General features: G+C 41.5%; 3 protein-coding genes across 3 annotated transcripts in view; 2 read left to right on the top strand and 1 right to left on the bottom strand.

Annotated features, from left to right (window-relative positions):
• The window catches only part of mylk3 (myosin light chain kinase 3), a 41,967-nt gene extending 40,350 nt beyond the window's left edge, over nucleotides 1–1,617 (top strand). The window contains exon 13 of the mRNA XM_072671695.1: nucleotides 457–1,617. Coding sequence (XP_072527796.1) covers nucleotides 457–531 — 75 coding nt within the window. The 3' untranslated portion in view covers nucleotides 532–1,617. The remainder of the gene's footprint in view (nucleotides 1–456) is intronic.
• Nucleotides 1,618–4,155: 2,538 nt separating this feature from the next.
• orc6 (origin recognition complex, subunit 6) lies at nucleotides 4,156–14,752 on the bottom strand. Its single transcript, XM_072671696.1, has 7 exons — nucleotides 14,655–14,752; nucleotides 14,327–14,453; nucleotides 14,076–14,239; nucleotides 12,496–12,585; nucleotides 9,319–9,428; nucleotides 8,013–8,099; nucleotides 4,156–4,682 (listed from the first exon to the last, which is right to left on the bottom strand). Exons 1-7 carry the CDS (start codon nucleotides 14,717–14,719, stop codon nucleotides 4,534–4,536), a joined length of 792 nt encoding a protein of 263 aa, XP_072527797.1. The 5' UTR covers nucleotides 14,720–14,752; the 3' UTR covers nucleotides 4,156–4,533.
• Nucleotides 14,753–15,371: 619 nt separating this feature from the next.
• vps35 (VPS35 retromer complex component) overlaps nucleotides 15,372–20,044 on the top strand; it is a 49,039-nt gene continuing 44,366 nt past the window's right edge. Inside the window, exons 1-3 of the mRNA XM_072671424.1 lie at nucleotides 15,372–15,453; nucleotides 17,995–18,093; nucleotides 19,117–19,213. Coding sequence (XP_072527525.1) covers nucleotides 15,451–15,453; nucleotides 17,995–18,093; nucleotides 19,117–19,213 — 199 coding nt within the window. The 5' untranslated portion in view covers nucleotides 15,372–15,450. The remainder of the gene's footprint in view (nucleotides 15,454–17,994; nucleotides 18,094–19,116; nucleotides 19,214–20,044) is intronic.

Raw genomic sequence — 20,044 nt, 5'->3', positions numbered from 1 at the left:
GAGGCCCACCGCCAGGATTTAGGTGGAGATCCAAACCTGGAGTGGCCCATTATCACCAAAGTGCTGAACAGAACCAGGCATTTCTAACCATAGCACCAATTTGACTTCATGTTTCTATTCAATATTTTGACTGGCTCTCCATCCTGCATGTCTAGAGTCTGTCAAAATATCATACCATGAGTCTAGACCATGACACCCCTGGGCTGTTAAAACATCCCATCTGGGACTGGCACCACTTCAGGCTGGTATTTAGGAATTGACATCCACATTCGACCAAATCCACCATGAGCAGCTAGGCCAGTGTGGTCCAATAAACACTGGATAATCATTTCAAGCTGTAGTAAATGGTTGGTGGGTCCCTAATAAACTGTCAACTCTGTGCTTATGTGCTTATGGATGTTCAACCATGTACTTTTCTGGCTCATGTGATCACAAACAACCAATCACTTTTCACAGAAACACTTCTACGCGGTGGCAGCGGCCAATCGGCTGAAGAGGTTCCAGCAGAGCAGGTCCGTCAGCTCTCCGTGAAACCTGAGGAAACTGGACCGTTACTGGATCTCTGCTGTTCACCTAAGCGGCCAACTGCCCTATCGGGGTTACCTGTGCCCTACAGGAAGATTTTACTGGACAGTCAATGGGGTGCAAGCTGCAAAACGCTGGACCCTGGAAACTGCTGGATGGCATGGGGGGGTGTTTTTGTGAGCAGGACTAGTTATGGTTGTAGTTAGTGAGTGAATGTGAACGGCTTTGCAGCCTCTACTAAACAGTGTCAGTGTGCTAAGGGTTTTAATCTGTATTAAATGTATATAGTGCGGAGAGGCAGGAGGCAGGTGACAGGTGGCAGGTGTTGAAGTTATTCTCCCTTCTGTGAAGGATCTTTTCTCTCGGGCTCTATTGCCTCGTCTCAATATTCAAAAAGTTGCCTTCTTTCCTCATGACTGCTTAAAAGGCATTTTGAAGAACTGCCTGACTGGAAGCAATTGCCTCCGGTGCTCACGGTTCACTTGCTTGCTTATGTAATAAACGCATGTAGACACTTTTGGCAGTTGGAGTCTCCAGGGGGACTTACTGGAGTAAATTGCGTCTCTCGTAGTTTAGAAGATCAGCCGAAGAAACTGACGAACCCCAAAAATGTCACATTACGTGACAAACACCTTTAAGATTTGGTACGTTCAATTCAGGCCTTGCAAAGTCTGTGAAGATGCTGGGTGCACTCATCGAGGCTGGGTTTCCTGAAGCCATCTAGGCGCGTCAATGATTTTTAAATGGTTGAGTGAGCATCACACTGAACACTCTCTCTCTCTCTCTCTCTACCAGTTAAGACGATCTCAATGCTAAGATGCTTCTGGGAAATTAGGCCCCGGGTGAGACGCAAATTCTTACATTGATCACTGTCAGAATTCCAGCACCCCCGTTAGATCAGCTCCACTGACCGTACAGGAGCACTGTGTAGGCCTACAAGTCCAGACTGTGTCCATCAGCCTCCTCCTCTCATTCTGTTCGTTCTTCAATGCTCAGGACCCCACAGGACGGACCACCACAGAGCAGGGATGTAGCGTGTATGTGGGTGGTGGGTCTACATTCTCAGCACTGACAGCAGTGACCCTGACTGACATGTTGGTGGTGGCGAGTGTGTTAGTAGTGCTGGAGAGAAAATGGTCCACCAACCAGAACTATCCAGCCAGCAGAGTCCTGTATGCAAGCGTCCCGTGGGCGGCAGCATCCCGTGGTCACTGCTGAAGGACAGCAGCAGATATAGTCTCTGACTTTACCTTCATCTACAAGGTGGATCCACTAGCCAGAGGTGTCTAATAGAGTGGACAGACACAGTGTTTAAGCACTCCAGCAGCACTGCTGCGTCTGATCCACTCGACCCAGCAGCTCAACACACACTACTAACACACTCGCCACCACCACCAGGTCAGTCAGGGTCACTGCTGTCAGTGCGTGGAATGTAGACCCACCACCACCCAACCTGACCAATGAAGAACAGGGTGAAAGCAGGGGTGGTTATAATATTCTGATAATAATTTTCTAATTTGCCTTTAGCAACTTTAACCTTCCTGTCATGCAAAAACCTTGGATCTCCAAACTGGCAGGTTTACTGGAGGAGGAAAGTCATTTTGGAGCATTTCTTTTGGTCCATTAATCATAAGCATAGTGGAACAACCGCCAGAATCCCATTATGTCAAAAATGGTGACAGCCAAAATGATTAGACAGCAACTAATTTAAATGTAATAATTTCAATAATATCGAAATTATAATAATATCTAATTAAAGATATATAATTATAATAGCCATAATGTACTATAATATACTATATATTTTTATTTATTGGATAATATATGTTATAGTAATATATAATAAAACATATTCAATTATATATTATAATAATTTAGATGTATTTATATTTATATATATATACACACATACACACTAATTATCTATCTATCTATAGTCTGTATGAACTAGGTAGCCTTTAACAGTGCTCACGTGTTACATGACACGTGCCCTTTAGCATTCAGGTCTCTTATTAGATCTGCTTATTCATAAGAACATGTTCTAACAATGTTCTGGATAGCGTTAAGTTTTATCATCTGTATTGATTAAGGATTATGAAGAGTCTGGACTGACAAAAAAAAAAAAAACCCTCATTACACTCCAAAAGTGTCTGAACATTTTCTGACCAACACGTCAGACGAGAGCTTCTTTGCGAAAAGGTCACCTGAAATACTTTGCCTGCTCCAATCTTAGCACAAGAAAGCAAGCAAGCTAGTTTTAAACGTGTTTAACATGGTGTACATGTACAGTACTGTGCAAATGTATTAGCCCCTTGTGAAAATTAGACTGCTCTAATATTACAATAAACACTGATAATAACACTCCTACAGAAAGTGGTGGTGGAGGTTCTCCATCACTGTGTTCATCATTAGAACATCTCCAAAGTTCTCCTCTCTCATGGAGTCTAGTATTATTTAGAGTTCTCCTCAGATCAACACCTGGTTTGGTGGTAAATCAGGGCTTAATGATGGTAAATCAGGTGAGCTGCTGCTGCTGCTGCTGGAGTTGAACACATCCTCCACGCTGTGCTGGCTGGACTGGGGGGCGTCCAGGAGAAACCTGGAGGAACCGAGCTCTGTTCTTCAGACTAGCTCACCGACAAGATCTCACTACTTTCTTTCTTCAGAATGAGAAGCTCTTGTTTCTCCTTTTTACTGGATTTATCTTCACCTGCTTCATCTGTTGTGATGAGATCAGGAGCTTCCACTGTAGAAATGGGATTGGGGCCCACAGCTTTTGAACAGTACTGTATATATGGTTTAATTGTGGAATTAAAACTATTATTAATATTAACTGCTGCAGTTTAGACACATTATGGGTTTGTTTAATAATTGTTAGGATCATTTTAGGTCATGTGCATGTATTTCTAAAACCTGCCCAAAAATGAATATCTGCATATTAATATTACCTGCAAGAATGGATGTAATTTTTACTTTTATTAAAACGACATGAACACTGATCACTGCACAGAAGGGTTTTCTTCAGTTTCACAGCAGATACCAGTAAAACAGTTATATAAAAAAATAAAATAAAATCTAACTGCAGTGTTAACTGCTGTGATTAGGGACCAAATCGCCACAATCCAACAAGATACTTGATGCAAATGACAGTCAAATGTAATGAGAGCTTGATTAAAAGCACCTTATTCTGCAGTAATTCAGCACACATCACACACACACACACAATGCAATAATCAAGGTATTCAAACTAAGACATCTTGGAGCAGAGCATAATGGTGTGAAGACGAGCTCCCGAATCATTCGTAACACATTACAGATCATTTCTCTGAATGCAATCAGATGAAACAGGGAGGGAAGCTAGATCTGCCCTCACAGATCTCTGGTATGGCAGACATGCAAGTGTTTCATTTGACACCTAAAGCCACTAGAAGGCAGGAGGAAAAAAAGCAAATAGAAAAATAACTATATAATTGCAAAAAAACGAAGCATTTTTGCTTACATAAAGAGCCTTTTGTTACTGAGATGTATGGGCGAAGAACATTTTAAGGGTTTAGGGAAGTAGAAGTAAAGTTTCCTTACCAACGTACAGAATAAAAGTCCTACGCTGTTAAAAAAATTATATATATTTAAAAAAAAAAAGGGGAGCTACAATGGTCCGTTTTGGTTGATTAACTATTCATGATAGGTGTGACACTACGTGGCCAATCAATTGCAATTATCAATTATCTGCTCCTTTAACATCCAGCGAGAATAAACTCCAGCCTGGGAACTGGAATCAAGGTCCCGATTTGAAAGGTCAGGCCACCTCTAAACTGGTAAAGAACCTTTCTATCCACCTCTGTTCTGAACACGGTTCCTTATGGAAGCCAAAAAAGGCTGTACGGGCCCTATTTTTTTGGGGGGGGGTGGGGTGGGGGGTGGCTTAGATGTGAAGTACCCTTCAGTCAAGTTTCACCAAACAATAAATAATTAAAAAAAAAAAAAAAAAACCCCGGCCGGTCTCTGCTTCTACGAATCGTCCGCCTTTGCCCGGAGAGCATTCTCCAGGATTTTTCTCTTCCACTCCTCATAATTCTGTTTCGCCTCCTCCTCAGCATCGTCGTCCCTCAGCTGCTGCTGCTCCCTCTGTTGCTTAGGAGATGTTGGCAACCCGTCATCTGAGAGAGGACAGAGAGACCGAGTTCAATTTACTGCCTCATTCCACAGTTCCTGCTCCGCTCTTTGTGTCAGATAATACAGTCAGACAGACTCTCCTACTGGAAAAATGCCATTTATCTTCCAAACAACCCACAAAACTTTGCTTTTTCAGGCCTAATTTAGCCCAGCTACCAGCTCCCAGCTTCTAAGCATATTTTCTCCCCCCCCCCCAAAAAAAATGGAGACCAGTCATGCACTAAACTACAGAGTTATCTTCAGAGGGATCTTTAAGCACATTTACACCAGGACAGCAAGGCCTGCTGGTACGCTCAATAATTCACAGCAGAGCTAGTCGTACCTCCCACCCCCAGCTGGTGTAGTCAGAGGTGCTGAGAAAGGGGTCTTAAATTGAGGTGCTGAAATTCAAGCATTATTCACACACCAGTGAAGAACATGAGGACAAATTGATGATGGGACAAGACATGAGAACATCCGCAGGACTGTCAGACCAACCCTGCACAACCCTGCTCACTCTGCTCCTCTGATCATAGTGACAGTGACACCCAGCAGCCAGCTTATTTACTTATTTATTTATCTGACATTACAGTGTAAAAATCTGATTTTCAATTATTTTAAACATTTTTGTGTAAATGATTCAGAATGCCAATTATATTGATTATAATTAAAAAAAAAGAAAAAAAAAGGAATATATCCAAGGGAGGGAACACTTCTTATAGACTCCGTATGCAAGGTAAAGGGTGAACATTCGCTTCCAATAAACTAAATTTTTAAGGTCGCTGTTTGTCTTGGACATATAAATATTATTAGTATATTAGTATTTTTTATTTTTCTCCTCAATATGCTGAATTCAACAGTTAGAGATCTAAAATTAATTTTAACAATAGTGTTTAAACGCATGCCTGTGACTGCAGTGTGGTCTGGAGAATAGGTGAATTATGACTTCTACCCAGTGTCTTCTGGGACTAAAAGAAGCACTGAATTATAAAATGAGTATTAGATCAACAGAGCGTAGAAAGTCCTGAAGGTACTGCTCACAGGGGACCATGAGGGCCATGGAAAAACCTCCAGCTTGTGGCTTTTGAGATGTAGGTAGGGTCATTATCCTGCTGTAGAAACAGAGGGCGAGAGGTTTGCTTCCAGAATTTACTGATATTTCACTGAACCATTCTAGCTTCTATGAGTGAAATGTTCCCCACACACTGAAAACTGTCAGGATGGGATTGGACCGGGTCAACATTTCAACCCCACTGGCCCACAGGGGCTTCCAAAACGCATCAGATCAATTATCACAGGAACAGAATTTTGATCAGGGTGTCCGAATGTTTGCAGGTCACTGTATGAGTCATGGGAAATGAAAAAGCCAAAAAACACACGACTAAAGCTTATGCAGATAGCCAGGAACACCATTAAAACATCTGAATGGAGTTGAAGGTCTTGCCTCCAGATGGTTAAAAGCAAAGAACCTGTTGAGGTTAAGAGTGTAGCGTCAGATTTCTCCAACTGCAGGGTGCTGGGGCAAATTTACTGCAGTAAATTGCTTCCCTTGTAGCTCAGAGAAGCAGCCAAGGGAATCAAGTGTGAGCTCCTGAAACAGAAATGCCACCGTGAAAAGTAACGTCAGGATTTTCTACGCTCTGTTGATCTAACTCATTTTAGAATTCAGTGCTGCCACGAGCTTCATTTAGTCCTGGCAGTAGCTGGGTAGAAGTCACCTATTATCCAAACCACACTGCGGTCACAGGCACGCTTTTAAACTCTCATGTTTAAAATTAATTATAGAGCTCTAATTGCTATTCAGCATATTGAGAAAAAAAAGAAATATATATATATATATATATATATATATATATATATATATATATATATATATATATATATATATATATAATATTTTTATGTCAAAGACAAGCAGGAATCTTAAATGTTTACTGGAAATTAATGTTCAGGCACTACCTTACATACAGAGTCTATAAGTAGATTTTATCGCTTTTATATATGGAATCATGGTCAATATAATTTGGATTCTGGATAATTTACAGAAAAATAATAATAATTTAAAAAAATTGAAAATCAGAATTTTACAAAGTAATATCAACTAAATAAAAAATAAAAAGTTAATTGAAGAGTATAAAATCAAAAGATGGGGAGTTCAGTTAAATCCATCATTAAGAAATGGAAGGAAATATGGCACGTGTAAATCTGCCTAGAGCAGGCCGCCCTCCAACACTGAGTGACAGTAGTCCTCATTTACACATACATCATCAAATCAAATTTATTTATATATCACTTTTTACAACTAGTGTCGTCACAAAGCAGCTTTACACAATTAGTAATTAATAAAAAGACAGAAATCAACAACATAAGAGGACATGAAAAACCTAAGGCCCCCAGTGAGCAGCCAAAGACCACAGTGTTAAGGAGAAACTCCCTCAGAGCTGGAGGAAGAAACCTTGGGAGGAACCAAGACTCACAAGGGGGACCCGACCCGTCCTCCTCTGATCAGAACTATTTATACATTATTGATAAAAGTTACCAAACCATCTATACTGTTGAACTGCTCTGATTATAATCATAATATATTAGACATGGTGTAGTATAACTTAATATACTCATAGCAGTGATGGTCAGAGCAATGAGAGTTAACGGTGATAATATTAGTAGCAGCAGATTAAAAGTTAAGAGTCCATTTAGATTCATTTAAAACTATACAAGTCACCTGAGCTGGGGTGCCCAAACTTTTGCATGCACTGGTAACTTTTCCTGATCCCACACCTTAAGCTCAAGCGCAGTTGGGTCACGCAGCAGGACAATGATCCTGAAGCACATGAAGTTCACCTCTGAACAACTCTGAACAAGATGCTGTGACGCTGGATGGTCGGCTGGATGGTCAGTTGATGCTGTGAAACCCAACGCAAGCATCTGACTGCGGGTTTGTTTTGATCTACTTTTTAAGATGCCATTTTTTTTATGTTCAGTAAATGGAACAATCATTTAAAAGCTGCTGCTTGTTTGTTTACTAGTGCTGTCTTGATCTGATATTAAAATTAATGTTGGTCTGAAACAAGCAATTTCCACTCAAATTCATCATCACAGCAAATAAGACAAGCATTTCGCCTGAAGGTGCATTTTCCACCAAATAAGGCACGGAGACTACAGTATCAGTCTGCTATTAGAGGTACGGGATAAACACCTCATCAGTCCCAAATTCATCATTTTCTTTGTGCTTCTTAATTATTACTCATTAATTTTTCAGCATCTGAAAAATGCTTGTCAGATTAGGAACACTTTCATTAGTCTGGTGTTTTAAGATAATGGAGCTGCTTTCTTACCCTCCTCTCTCTCCTGTAGCGTCTCGGTGAGGGTCTTCTGTCTCTTCTTTTGAGTTTTGAGTGGTGCCTTCACAGAAGGAGCTGCACCTGAGAGCGAGAAAGAGGTGATGGCATGGGTGACTGTAGATTTACACAGTCAGGGTCAGTTTCCCCCAGACCCAGATTAAGCCCGAGTCCACACTGGTCTGAATTTCCCCATGACATTTTCTATTAGATTGGCAAGACTACTTTTAATCTGTGTCTAATATCAACAACAGCCATAACATTAAAACCACAGACAAGTGAAGTGAACAACACTGATTAACTTGCGGAACCCTCTAGAGTACACCCCTCCAGAGCCCTCCAGAGCTCGCCCGAGCCCAGCGCCCGCCCCTCCAGAGCTCAGCACCTGCCCCCAGGGCCCTCCCCTCCAGAGCTCGCCCGAGCCCCCAGGGCCCGCCCCCAGGGCCCGCCCCTCCAGAGCTCGCCCGAGCCCAGGGCCCGCCCCTCCAGAGCTCGCCCGAGCCCCCAGGGCCCGCCCCTCCAGAGCCCGCCCGAGCACAGCGCCCGCCCCTCCAGAGCCCGCCCGAGCACAGCGCCCGCCCCTCCAGAGCCCGCCCGAGCACAGCGCCCGCCCCTCCAGAGCTCGCCCGAGCACAGCGCCCGCCCCTCCAGAGCTCGCCCGAGCACAGCACCCTCTAAAGCTCACCCTTACTGTCTTCAAGCAGCCCATGCTGAGCAGCGAGAGTCAGTACGAGTGAGAGGGACAGAGAGCAAAACTGAAGAGAAACCGTGGACTAAAAAGCCTCAGATTTGAGTTGAAAAGCTTGTAAGAGAAAGTCTGAGGGGCTGAAGAGACAGCAGCTTGAGTTTGGTTTGGCTTTGTGTTCTAAAGTAAGCGTCTCCAGCGTCCTCCTGCCTCCCGGGGCAGCCGGTCTGCTGCAAAGTTGAAAAGAATAAAAGAGAAGCCTTTCTGAAAGCAGCCCAAGCAAAAACGTGTAGAGCGGAATACAAAACTTAAACAACCCCCCACTGATACACAAGACAGCGCGTAACGCACAGATTATGAAAAACATGCAAATAAGAAACTCTAATTGTTCTGTGTCCATAGCAACCGGCCCGAAAATAACGTATGACTCAAATCACTTTCCGATCTATATACAGTGTCAGACGCCCTGCATTAGTGCATCTTTGTTTTCTTGAAACCTTCTTTGTTCCACCAAAACGAGGCCCGCTTGCTCCAGCGGGCATCAGAAGGCTCTTAATTAGCTCACGTGGCGCTGCCGCTCAATCACAGCAGAGAATTAATCAAGATTTCCACACTCACTGCAGATCTCCTGTCCAAACTTCTGAAGCTGGGAGCACAGCCTGTCAAAGATGCCCTTCTTGGCTCCGGAAGACGCCGCCAGCTTCCTGTCTGCTCTGATTTTCATGCACCTTCAAAGTAAATGTCAGAGCTGATGTTACTTTAATTTCCTCGGCCCCTTCAGACCACAGAACAGAGGAGCCAAAGGCCCGAACACCCTGATGAAAAACACTGCAGTAGAGCATCCTGAGCAGAAAAACTCCCTCCATGAGCTCCTCAAACCCAACAAATAGGACTTTCCTGAACCGTTAGAAGAAAACGGCATCAGTCCAAAATCAGACACTCACTTTATTACTAACAGCAAACAATTACAGCTTATCTGATGTCTTTACATTGACTTACCTCACCAGCCACGTTCAACTGTCCACTAAATAAGCTCCTTATTAATTTATTTCTATTTAAATATTTAGACAATTAGAATAAATAAATAAAAAATGAACACACACACACACACATATACATACATACACACACATACACACACACACACATACACACACACACACATACATACATACACACATACACACACAGTACAGGCCAGTTTGGACACACCTCATTCAATGCGTTTTCTGTATTTTCATGACTATTTACATTGTAGATTCTCACTGAAGGCATCAAAACTATGAATGAACACATGTGGAGTTCTGTACTTAACAAAAAAAAAAGGTGAAATACCTGAAAACATGTTTTATATTCGAGTTTCTTCAAAATAGCCACCCTCTGCTCTGATTACTGCTTTGCACACTCTTGGCATTCTCTCAATGAGCTTCAAGAGGTGGTCAGCTGAAATGTTTTTCAGGTGTGCCTTATCAGGGTTAATTAGTGGAATTTCTTGCTTTATCAATGGGGTTGGGACCATCAGTTGTGTTGTGCAGAAGTCAGGTTACTACACAGCCGACAGCCCTACTGGACAACTGTTAAAATTCATATTATGGCAAGAACCAATCAGCTAACTAAAGAAAAACGAGTGGCCACCATTACTTTAAGAAATGAAGGCCAGTCAGTCTGGAAAATTGCAAAAACTTTAAATGTGTCCCCAAGTGGAGTCACAGAAACCATCAAGCTCTACAGCGAAACTGGCACACACGAGGACCGACCCAGGAAAGGAAGACCAAGAGTCACCTCTGCTTCTCAGGACAAGTTCATCAGAGTCACCAGCCTCAGAAATCGCAAGTTAACAGCAGCTCAGATCACAGACCAGTTGAATGCCACACAGAGTTCTAGCAGCAGACCCATCTCTAGAACAACTGTTAAGAGGAGACTGCGCAAATCAGGCCTTCATGGTCAAATAGCTACTAGGAAACCATTGCTAAGGAGAGGCAACAAGCAGAAGAGATTTGTTTGGGCCAAAAAACACAAGGAATGGACATTAGACCAGTGGAAATCTGTGCTTTGGCCTGATGAGTCTGATGAATTTGAGATCTGTGGTTCCAACCGCCGAGTCTTTGTGAGACGCAGAAAAGGTGAACGGATGGATTCCACATGCCTGGTTTGCCGGTGACACTGTTGGGGATTTATTCAAAATTGAAGGCACACTGAACCAGCATGGCTACCACAGCATCCTGCAGCGACATGCCATCCCATCTGGTTTGCGTTTAGTTGGACCATCATATATTTTTCAACAGGACAATGACCCCAAACACACCTCCAGGCTGTGTAAGGGCTATTTGACCAAGAAGGAGAGTGATGGAGTGCTGCGGCAGAGGACTTGGCCTCCACAGTCACCGGACCTGAACCCAATCAAGATGGTTCTAAACACCTCTGGGAAAACCATTTCAGCTGACCACCTCTTGAAGCTCACTGAGAGAATGCCACGAGTGTGCAAAGCAGTATATAATTATTTTTTTTAATTATACATACATACAGTACAGGCCAAAAGTTTGGACACACCTATATAAATATATATAAATGTGTGTGTGCATGTATGATATATATATATATATATATATATAAAACATTAAACCATCTTAAAAAGAATGTGATCACCAGAACATACATAGCTTTAATTAAAGCAGACCTAAAGCTAATCCACACTATAAAATACAGTAATTTTATTTATTTACATATTCATTACATATTGTTAGGGTTGAAAAATTCTGGCAATATATATATATCCTCTATTTCCTATTAATTCCAATAATTTTTACAATTTACATTTTGGAATATTTCCAAAGTTCCTGAGCTGAAGTTACTATGGAAAGTTAGAGCACCTATTTGTGTTTTCTGAATCATAACAATCATGTTACGAAACGACTAAAAATTGTAAAGTTATTTATGAATTCAGAAATGAAAAAGTCATATGTAAAAGTATGGCCTCTGATTGGTCCAGCACACTACGGAGCTGTGGCTATGACCCAAAGATCAGAGTCTGAGAGAGCATCACTGGCTTTGTTCGTTTTTTTTTTTTTTGTCTCTCTCTCTCTCTCTCTCTCTCTCTCTCTCTCTCTCTCTCTCTCTCTCTCTCTCTCTCTCGTTGCCTGGTGACGTAGCATGCGTTTGTCTCGCATGCGTTTGGGAGTGTACTAACTAAGTGGGGTGAAAATTGTCTTAATATAATAAACTAACGTTATTTTTATTATTAACTACAATTATTTGCAGCTTTTTAATTGAGACTGTAATAGAACTGATTTAAAATCTCTGAATTAGTCAAAAGCTATTAATGAAGGATTGAAACACTCCTTTTAAAATCTGTACAAATAGGAGGAGCTAAACTGCTGTAAGCTGAATAGCTGATATATATGTAAATATATGTAAATTTGTTCATTTCTGTGACTTCACAGAAACAGTGAGCTCAAAACAGGCTGTTTCTGTTGCTCACATGCACACATTATAAAACTTTATCAAATGTTCACATAAAATATAATTTTATTTTAAAAAAGGGGGGAGGTAAATCCAACTCCCACATTATCGCCCTTTAATACAATACTCTTTAATACTCTGACATCATAAACCATGTTAAAAGGTTGTGTATCAGTTGTGGATTGTTGTGGATTTTTTTATGCCTATGCAATGCTGCTCTAGCAATTAATTATAATTTTTAATATTCTAAATCTGCACATCTTATATAAGTCTGATCTGGTATGCTGCATTACATCTCCCAGAAACGGGTAAACCAGCCGTCAGGCTGAAACTCACTTGCAGGCGGTGAACAGGGCAGCAGTGGTGAAGAGAGGCTTTGAGAGATCGAGGTCTTGCTGTTGCGCGGCAGGTAGGCTGGCCTCGTATCTGAAACGCAAAGCAGTGGATATAACCCTTCTAGAAAACACCACCTCCAAAGACCGGACTAAACACCTCCTCGTTACAGTCATGTCACAGTGGTACTCGAGCTGGGCGATATGACGATATTTTATTGTATCGTGATGAATTTTGATATTATATATATAAAGTAAGCTTTTCTAAGCATATGGGGGAGAATGTCAGTGCTTAATAAACACTGATCAGCTGGGGGCTTCATTAAAGGTAAAGGTGCACGTATTTGTCACTGTACAGAGTACAAGGTACACACACACCCAGAGCAGAGAGGGCCCAACAGTGGCAGCTTACCGAGCCCGGGAATTGAACCCACAGCCTTGTTATCGATAGCCTGGCGCTCTAACCGCTGAGCCACCACTGCCCCAGTGTAATTAGACTGGGTTATTTAGATGAAGAGCAGCAGATGAATACAAATCACTGTATTCAGTACAGGAGAGGATCTGAATAGTAGTTTATTAGAATCTGATACTGGTGTTTTTAGTCTGTGCTAAATTACATGCATCACAAAGAAAAGTCTTTAAATATCGTGATATAGCATTTGTACCATATCGCCCAGCCCTTAATTAGTAGGAGAATTAGAGGAGCCTTGCCCAGTGTTACCTACTACACCAAGCCAATCTCCTTCACACTGGTGGAGAAGGTGGTGGTAGGAACCAAGAGTTATGAAGTCTAGAACGTAAATATAGCACATTTTATATACTATCCTGTTTTTTATAATGTTTACTTACTTACCATTCAGCCCCCTAATGTTGCCCCTCCACCATGAACGGATGTTAAAACCTAATGTTTACAATAAACATCCCAAGGTCACACCAAACCACTCTAAACCTAAAATCTTCTTCCTTCTATACTCTTGGTTTGATACCCGGGCTCAGCAAGCTGCCACTAGTGGGCCCTTGAGCAAGGCCCTTCACCCTCTCGGCACCCTGTCTGCCCACTGCCCCAGGCTCACTGTCCACTGCATGCGTGTGTGTTCACTGCAGCGGACGCCAAACTCCATCTGTGTCCCACACTAACGGTGAACATGTCCTGTGTTGTCTCATCCACTTCTTCCCGGTCAGGGTCACAGTGGGTTCCGAGCCTATTCGAGGGACCAATCCATTGCAGGGTCCAACAATTGGAAATATAGTTATTAGGGTAAAAGGTAAAGGTGCACGTATTTGTTACTGTACAGTTTACACTTCTGCGCATTTAACCCATCTGTGGTAGTGAACACACACACACACACCCACACACACAAGTGCACTAGGGGCAGGGAGTATACACACACACACACCCAGAGCAGTGGGCAGCCAACTCCAGCACCCGGGGAGCAGAGAGGGTAAAGGGCCATGCTCAAGGGCCCCAACCCTCGAACCCACAACCCTGTTATCAACAGCCCGGCACTCTCACCGCTGAGCCACCACTGCCATCAGTATATTACACTATTAGTAGTAGTGTTATGAGTGTAGACCCATGCTTACCTTTCAAGGATTTGAGATGCCACCTTCACAGCATCCATGCAGCCATACTGAACAGCCAGCTCTCGGATCCCAACACTGCACTGCAGACCCAGCATGCACTCCATTGACTTCAGGCTACTTTGGTAGACTTTCTTATTCAACCCTGAGAGTTTGATGGCAAACTCCTACATGGGACAAAGGCAAATACAAAGATCAGCCCCTGATCTGAAAACAGAGCTCCATGACTGCATACTTTAGACATCTCTAGCTACCTTGTCCAGGGGGAACTTCATAGACGTTGCTGCCAGTTCCAGGCAAATGATAGCTTTGCTGGTGGCTGTAGCACCACCGAGACTGGTGCACTTGACTTGGGACAACCGCATATACTCCTCAGCCTGGCTGTGATATAAATGAAACACAGATAATTAACTAATGATCTGCCTTAATTTACATTTCATTACATTCATTTTCACTCCACGTTCACCAGTGCTCCAACACAAGGTTCCCACCGGTGCAGCTGGGAAGCTAACAGCATGTCTTACAGGACAAATTCATGCAAGTCACTCATTTCTGGTCTTAAATAAGCTCAATATGACACACCTTAACACTTTGACCGACGTGATCCCCATTTTGGACGCAAGCTTGTTAAAAAGTTCTTTATCCATCTTCGCAGTGTCTCAAAAACAACTCCAGCACCTCTAGCTTTTTTCGCGGGAAATTTGACGCCCCCGACAGGCCTATTGAGCTCTGATTGGTGGAGCGCGACGCTGCTATCTCGTTGATTGGTGGAGCTCGACGTCAATCTCTGCTACAAACGGTGACGCGGCGTTTGCGTCGGGGCACACGGCACTAAACTGTCTAAAAAGCTTATTATTATTATTATTTTAATCTTCCTGCGTAATTAAAAAACGCGAATATTAAATAATTATTAATTTAATAATATTAAATAATAATATTTAGAGATATAAACGGTACTCTCAATTTAATAAATAATTAATTTACTTAATAATTTGTTTCCTCTATTTACTAAATCGAGTGCACTTTAGTAAAACTGAGGAAATCGTTGATTAAATTGTGCGAATAGTTTAGATAACCGTTTATGTCTTTAAATATATTTTTTCTATCTTGATATATATGTAGAAATTATAGAGAGGCTCTGTCATTTCGTTTTTTTTTTTTTTTTAAGTACCTAAATATTATTATTTTTCTACCTTGATACTATATAAGCTTCGTAAAACAACGAAATAAAAAATAAATTAAAAAATTAATTTTTGCGTAAAGTCCGTTCGAGTATTCTGACAGAGGACGGTGCAGCCAATCAGCGCCGCCGTGTCTGAGAGTCACATGACAGAGAGCGTTTTTAGGGGCGTCCGGTGATTGCTGATATTTAATAATCATGGTGAGTAAAACTAATCAAATTCACAGAAATCCCCCCTGTAGAGTGGATCGAAACCTACCCTTTACCTCCCCAGCATCGGCTTTGTCGACAAAGCCGACATTTAACTCGAAAACACCGCTGTATTTACTGTTTTGCGTGGAACTTAGCTTAGCTTAGCCTAGCCTAGCTCTCAGTACCATTGCAGAGGCCTGTAGGAAGCTAGGTTGCGCTAAGCTAAGCTAAGCTAAGCTAACAGGCATTTGCCCTGCCCTATTTTTTCAAGCCATGTTTAATTACGTTAGCTAATTAGCTGAATTATGTAAATCACGTGTACTCTGCGCTGCTAATGTGATGCTTTTGGCACTGTAGCACCTGTAATACGACCAGCATATCGACCAGGGTGTCGTGTGATAGCCTGAGGATGGCTCTGTAGCCAGCTGTCATTGGTGTAAATGCAGGGAGAGCTGTTCAGATCTGGGGCTCGACTGGATGTAAACAACCTCTGATCAGATGTTGTGGCTGATAATCAAGTGTTTATTGTGGGTGTTATTATGGGCTGTGGTCAGGAATTGGGTTGGCTGTGTGTGGAGGAAATGAGAGGGGTGGTGTTTGTGCACTGCTCCCCCTTTTCGCCCAGTCATTTTAATTGGGTGGGTTAATGGGTTAGTTAAAAAGGTGTACAGCGAAATGTGTCCTCCGCATTTAACCCATCTGGTAGTGAACACACACTCACACACACTCACACACACACGTGTGAACTAGGGGCAGTGAGTACACACACACACACACACACACACCCAGAGCGGTGGGCAGCCAACTCCAGCGCCCGGGGAGCAGAGAGGGTAAAGGGCCTTGCTCAAGGGCCCAACAGTGGCAGCTTGCCGAGCCCGGGAATCGAACCCACAACCCTGTTATCGATATCCCGGCACTCTACCCGCTCGGCCTTCATATAAAGCATACGCATCAAAGCAGACCCTAGATATATAATTATTTAAAAATACAGGATTTTTCACCAGACGTCAATAATCCAGCATGGCATGGTGTTAGTAACACACTACATGCACCCAAGATTAAAGCTGCGTAAATGAAACTGTGGCTGTGCTATATGGGCAAAAGTATTTGGACACCTGCTCTTTTATATATATATATATATATATATATATATATATATATATATTTTTTTTTTTTTTTTTTTTCTTCTGAAGTCAAGGGTATTAAAAGAGCTGATCCTGCTTCTGTTGGAGTAACTGTCTATTCTGTCCAGAGAAGAAGACTTTCTGCTAGATTTTTGAAGGAGCATTGCTGTGAGGATTTGATTGTTAGTGAGGTCAGGATGTTGGATGAGCTCGATCCCAAACGTATTTTGTATGGAGCACCACCACCGTCATTTCAGAGAACACAGTTCCATAGTTGTGCAGCTCAATGCTGGGAACTTTGTGTGTGTGTGTGTGTGTGTGTGTATATATATATATATATATATATATATATATATATATATATATATATATATATATATATATATATATAAAGACATCGCATGTGACTCTTGCACATGCACACATTGCAGTGCCGATGCTGAAAACACACATTGTACAGCAGTAATGGACATTGCTTGACATCCTTGTGATATCCTTGATTTGGGCAAGCTGTTAAATTGGATTGCCACAGGCGTATTTTAGTCCAAAAGTATCCAGACACCCCTTGATACTTTGTGAATTTATGAATTCAGCTGCGTTGCCCACACAGCTTGCATAATCTCTGTATATATATATAATGTATGGAATTCTATTTCCTTAAATGGCCAATTTCCTTATTTTTTCATACTGCAGTCCCTTAGGTTGAATACCTTGTGTTGTCCCGCATTCCTTATAACTTTAGTATGAGTGGTAGGTAATGCGTAGTGGGATGCTCCACTGCCTTCCCCAGTGGGCACCCAATGTAGGACACTCTGGATAGGAGCGTCAGACAATTGCCATACATGTAAATGCATTGTTTTCTGTGACCTCACAAAAACATGCATAGAAAAGGACAATATGGGCCCTTTCATTTTGAAGCTAGAGCCACAATTTCTCTGCCCTGCTTTAGTTTCCCACAGGTTTGTCTAATAACTGTGTAATTACTGATGATGCGGTAGATGAAGGTACAGCATGTGTAATTAGTAAACACACACAAAAAAGCACGGGAGAAGTGAGAATAGAAAATAAAATAGCAATAAGAAAATAATAAAAGCATTGCCAACAAAGTTCCCAAGAGTGCCCAACAGTGGGCTAGAGGGGTATAAAGCATCAGCATTCAGATGTGGAGCAGTGGAGCTGTGCTCTCTGTATCCAGTGCTTTTGGCATGGACGGACGAATCCTCTAGCATCAGCATCTGAGCTCACTGAATGCAGTCAAATCCTTCTTACAGCAATGTTTCAACATACTGTGTAAAGGCTGTTACTGCAGCAAAGCAGAACAGACTACTGTTTAATACCTCAGCAGGTGTCTACAACCTTCAGACACACAGTGGAGGTGCTTCCATGGTCGTCTCCACTGATCTTACCTTTGTCATGTCTTTGCTAGCCTACCACTCAGCAGTCACCCCAAGATGAGCAGGAGAAGCTGTTGGACGAGGCTATTCAGGCGGTCAAAGTACAGTCATTTCAGATGAAGCGCTGCCTGGTAAGTTAAGCATCTGCCCATTTCTTTTTCTGAAATGATATTATTATTTATAATATTATTATACATTATAGATAAATGACCTTTTATAAGCGGGATGCCGTGTGTTGTCCCGCATTCCTTATAACTTTAGTATGAGTGGTAGGTAATGCGTAGTGGGATGCTCCACTGCCTTCCCCTTGGCAGACTGGGGTTCAGTTGCCCAGGTGGGCGAGACACACCACTCTACAGCATTAATAGTCCCTGGCTAAGACTCCTAACTCTACATTCTCCTACCTGTGTAACCCGATCCTAATGTAGGACACTCTGGATAGGAGCGTCAGACAATTGCCATACATGTAAATGCATTGTTTTCTGTGACCTCACAAAAACATGCATAGAAAAGGACGATATGGGCCCTTTAATTTTGAAGCTAGAGCCACAATTTCTCTGCCCTGCTTTAGTTTCCCACAGGTTTGTCTAATAACTGTGTAATTACTGATGATGCGGTCACTGTTATAGATGAAGGTACAGCTTGTGAGTAGTGAGAATAGAAATAAAATAGCAATAATAATAAAAATACAAAATAATAAAATACAAAAAGTGAAAATTCTGTAAGATTGAGCCTGAATTATCTGCAGCTGTATGCTAGAGACACTCACATATACTAATAAAGGAAAAGTGAATTACAGTGAACTGTGTCCCACTGCTGCTGAGTGACCGCCAGCCGGAAAGCTTTCACAGGAGTTGAAATACAGTGTCAGTTCATTCTATACTTTAATAGCTTTAATTGCCTTGAAATGGAAAGGAATTCACATGTAATAGAAAGTAAAAAGAATGCCTGGCTGTTATTGTGTAACCTTCATATTATGGGAGTGATCAGAATTTTAATCACGTAGGCTGATGAGTAATCGCTCCTGGATCACTTTAGGAAAATAACCTTTCCAGTGTGGCTATTATACCTAATAAGCAATCACTATATGAACGTTTCTCAGTCCTCTGCATGACTTTCACTGCTTTGAAACTCTGGAATCTCTGTGATTTCAGGACAAGAACAAGCTGATGGACGCTCTGAAACATGCCTCGAATATGTTGGGGGAGCTGAGGACCTCCATGCTTTCTCCTAAGAGCTACTATGAACTATGTATGTGTCTGGGTTTCTTATTATTTTGGAGCATTTTATTGGTCGATTCAACTGTCAGATTCATATGATGTCAAACAGAGGACAACAGCAAAAATGGAAATACAAAGATTTGCAGACTATGAACGGCATAAAGTCCCAACAGCAATGTGAAAGACTAGTGGAGAGCCGGCCGAGACATGAGAGCTGTGATTGGCCGTCAAGGTTATTTCAGCATAGTGATTTTTAAAATTTTTTAAAAGTTCAAATATTAGTACCATGTCTTTGCATTATAATTATTATAATCATTTATTTGCATTATTTGAGCATCTGTTTTGGAGCAGTTGTCATTTCTGCATATAAATAAATGCTCTAAATAGCAAATATTTTTACATGGAATTTAGGGGAAATGTTGTCCATGGTTAATGAAATACAATGCAAATATAAATTTTCCCTAAAAACACTGTCTATAAAAAGTAGGGTGGTCATGTAGGGTGGTCTCTTAATTTTTCCATATATATATATATATATATATATATATATATATATATATATATATATATATATATATATATATGGAAACACACACACACACATATATATATATATATATATATATATATATATATATATATATATATATATATATATATGTATGTGTGTGTGTGTAATACCTCTGGAAAAATTACGAGACCACCCCACATCATATGTAGTTGAAAAAAAATGACATTGCGATATTTGTTGTTCTGCGATGAAATAAAGTAAAATATTATAACCACAGGAATTTTCCAGACTTCTCTAGAAAACAATGATCCAACATGTCACCATATTAATAATGCACTCTGTATATTCAAG

Source organism: Salminus brasiliensis, chromosome 25, assembly GCF_030463535.1.
Source record: "Salminus brasiliensis chromosome 25, fSalBra1.hap2, whole genome shotgun sequence".
NCBI lineage: Eukaryota > Metazoa > Chordata > Actinopteri > Characiformes > Bryconidae > Salminus > Salminus brasiliensis.
This window is presented reverse-complemented; position numbering and strand designations above follow the sequence as displayed.

Bases quoted from the DNA above. Each gene is read 5' to 3' on its own strand.
- orc6 (XM_072671696.1), bottom strand. From the start codon at position 14,719: ATGGATAAAGAACTTTTTAACAAGCTTGCGTCCAAAATGGGGATCACG. The intron at 8,100-9,318 runs GTGAGTGTGGAA...TCTCGCTCTCAG, and splicing joins GTTTGGACAGGAGATCTGCA to GTGCAGCTCCTTCTGTGAAG. The intron at 4,683-8,012 runs GTAAGAAAGCAG...GTCCTCTCTCAG, and splicing joins GCTACAGGAGAGAGAGGAGG to ATGACGGGTTGCCAACATCT.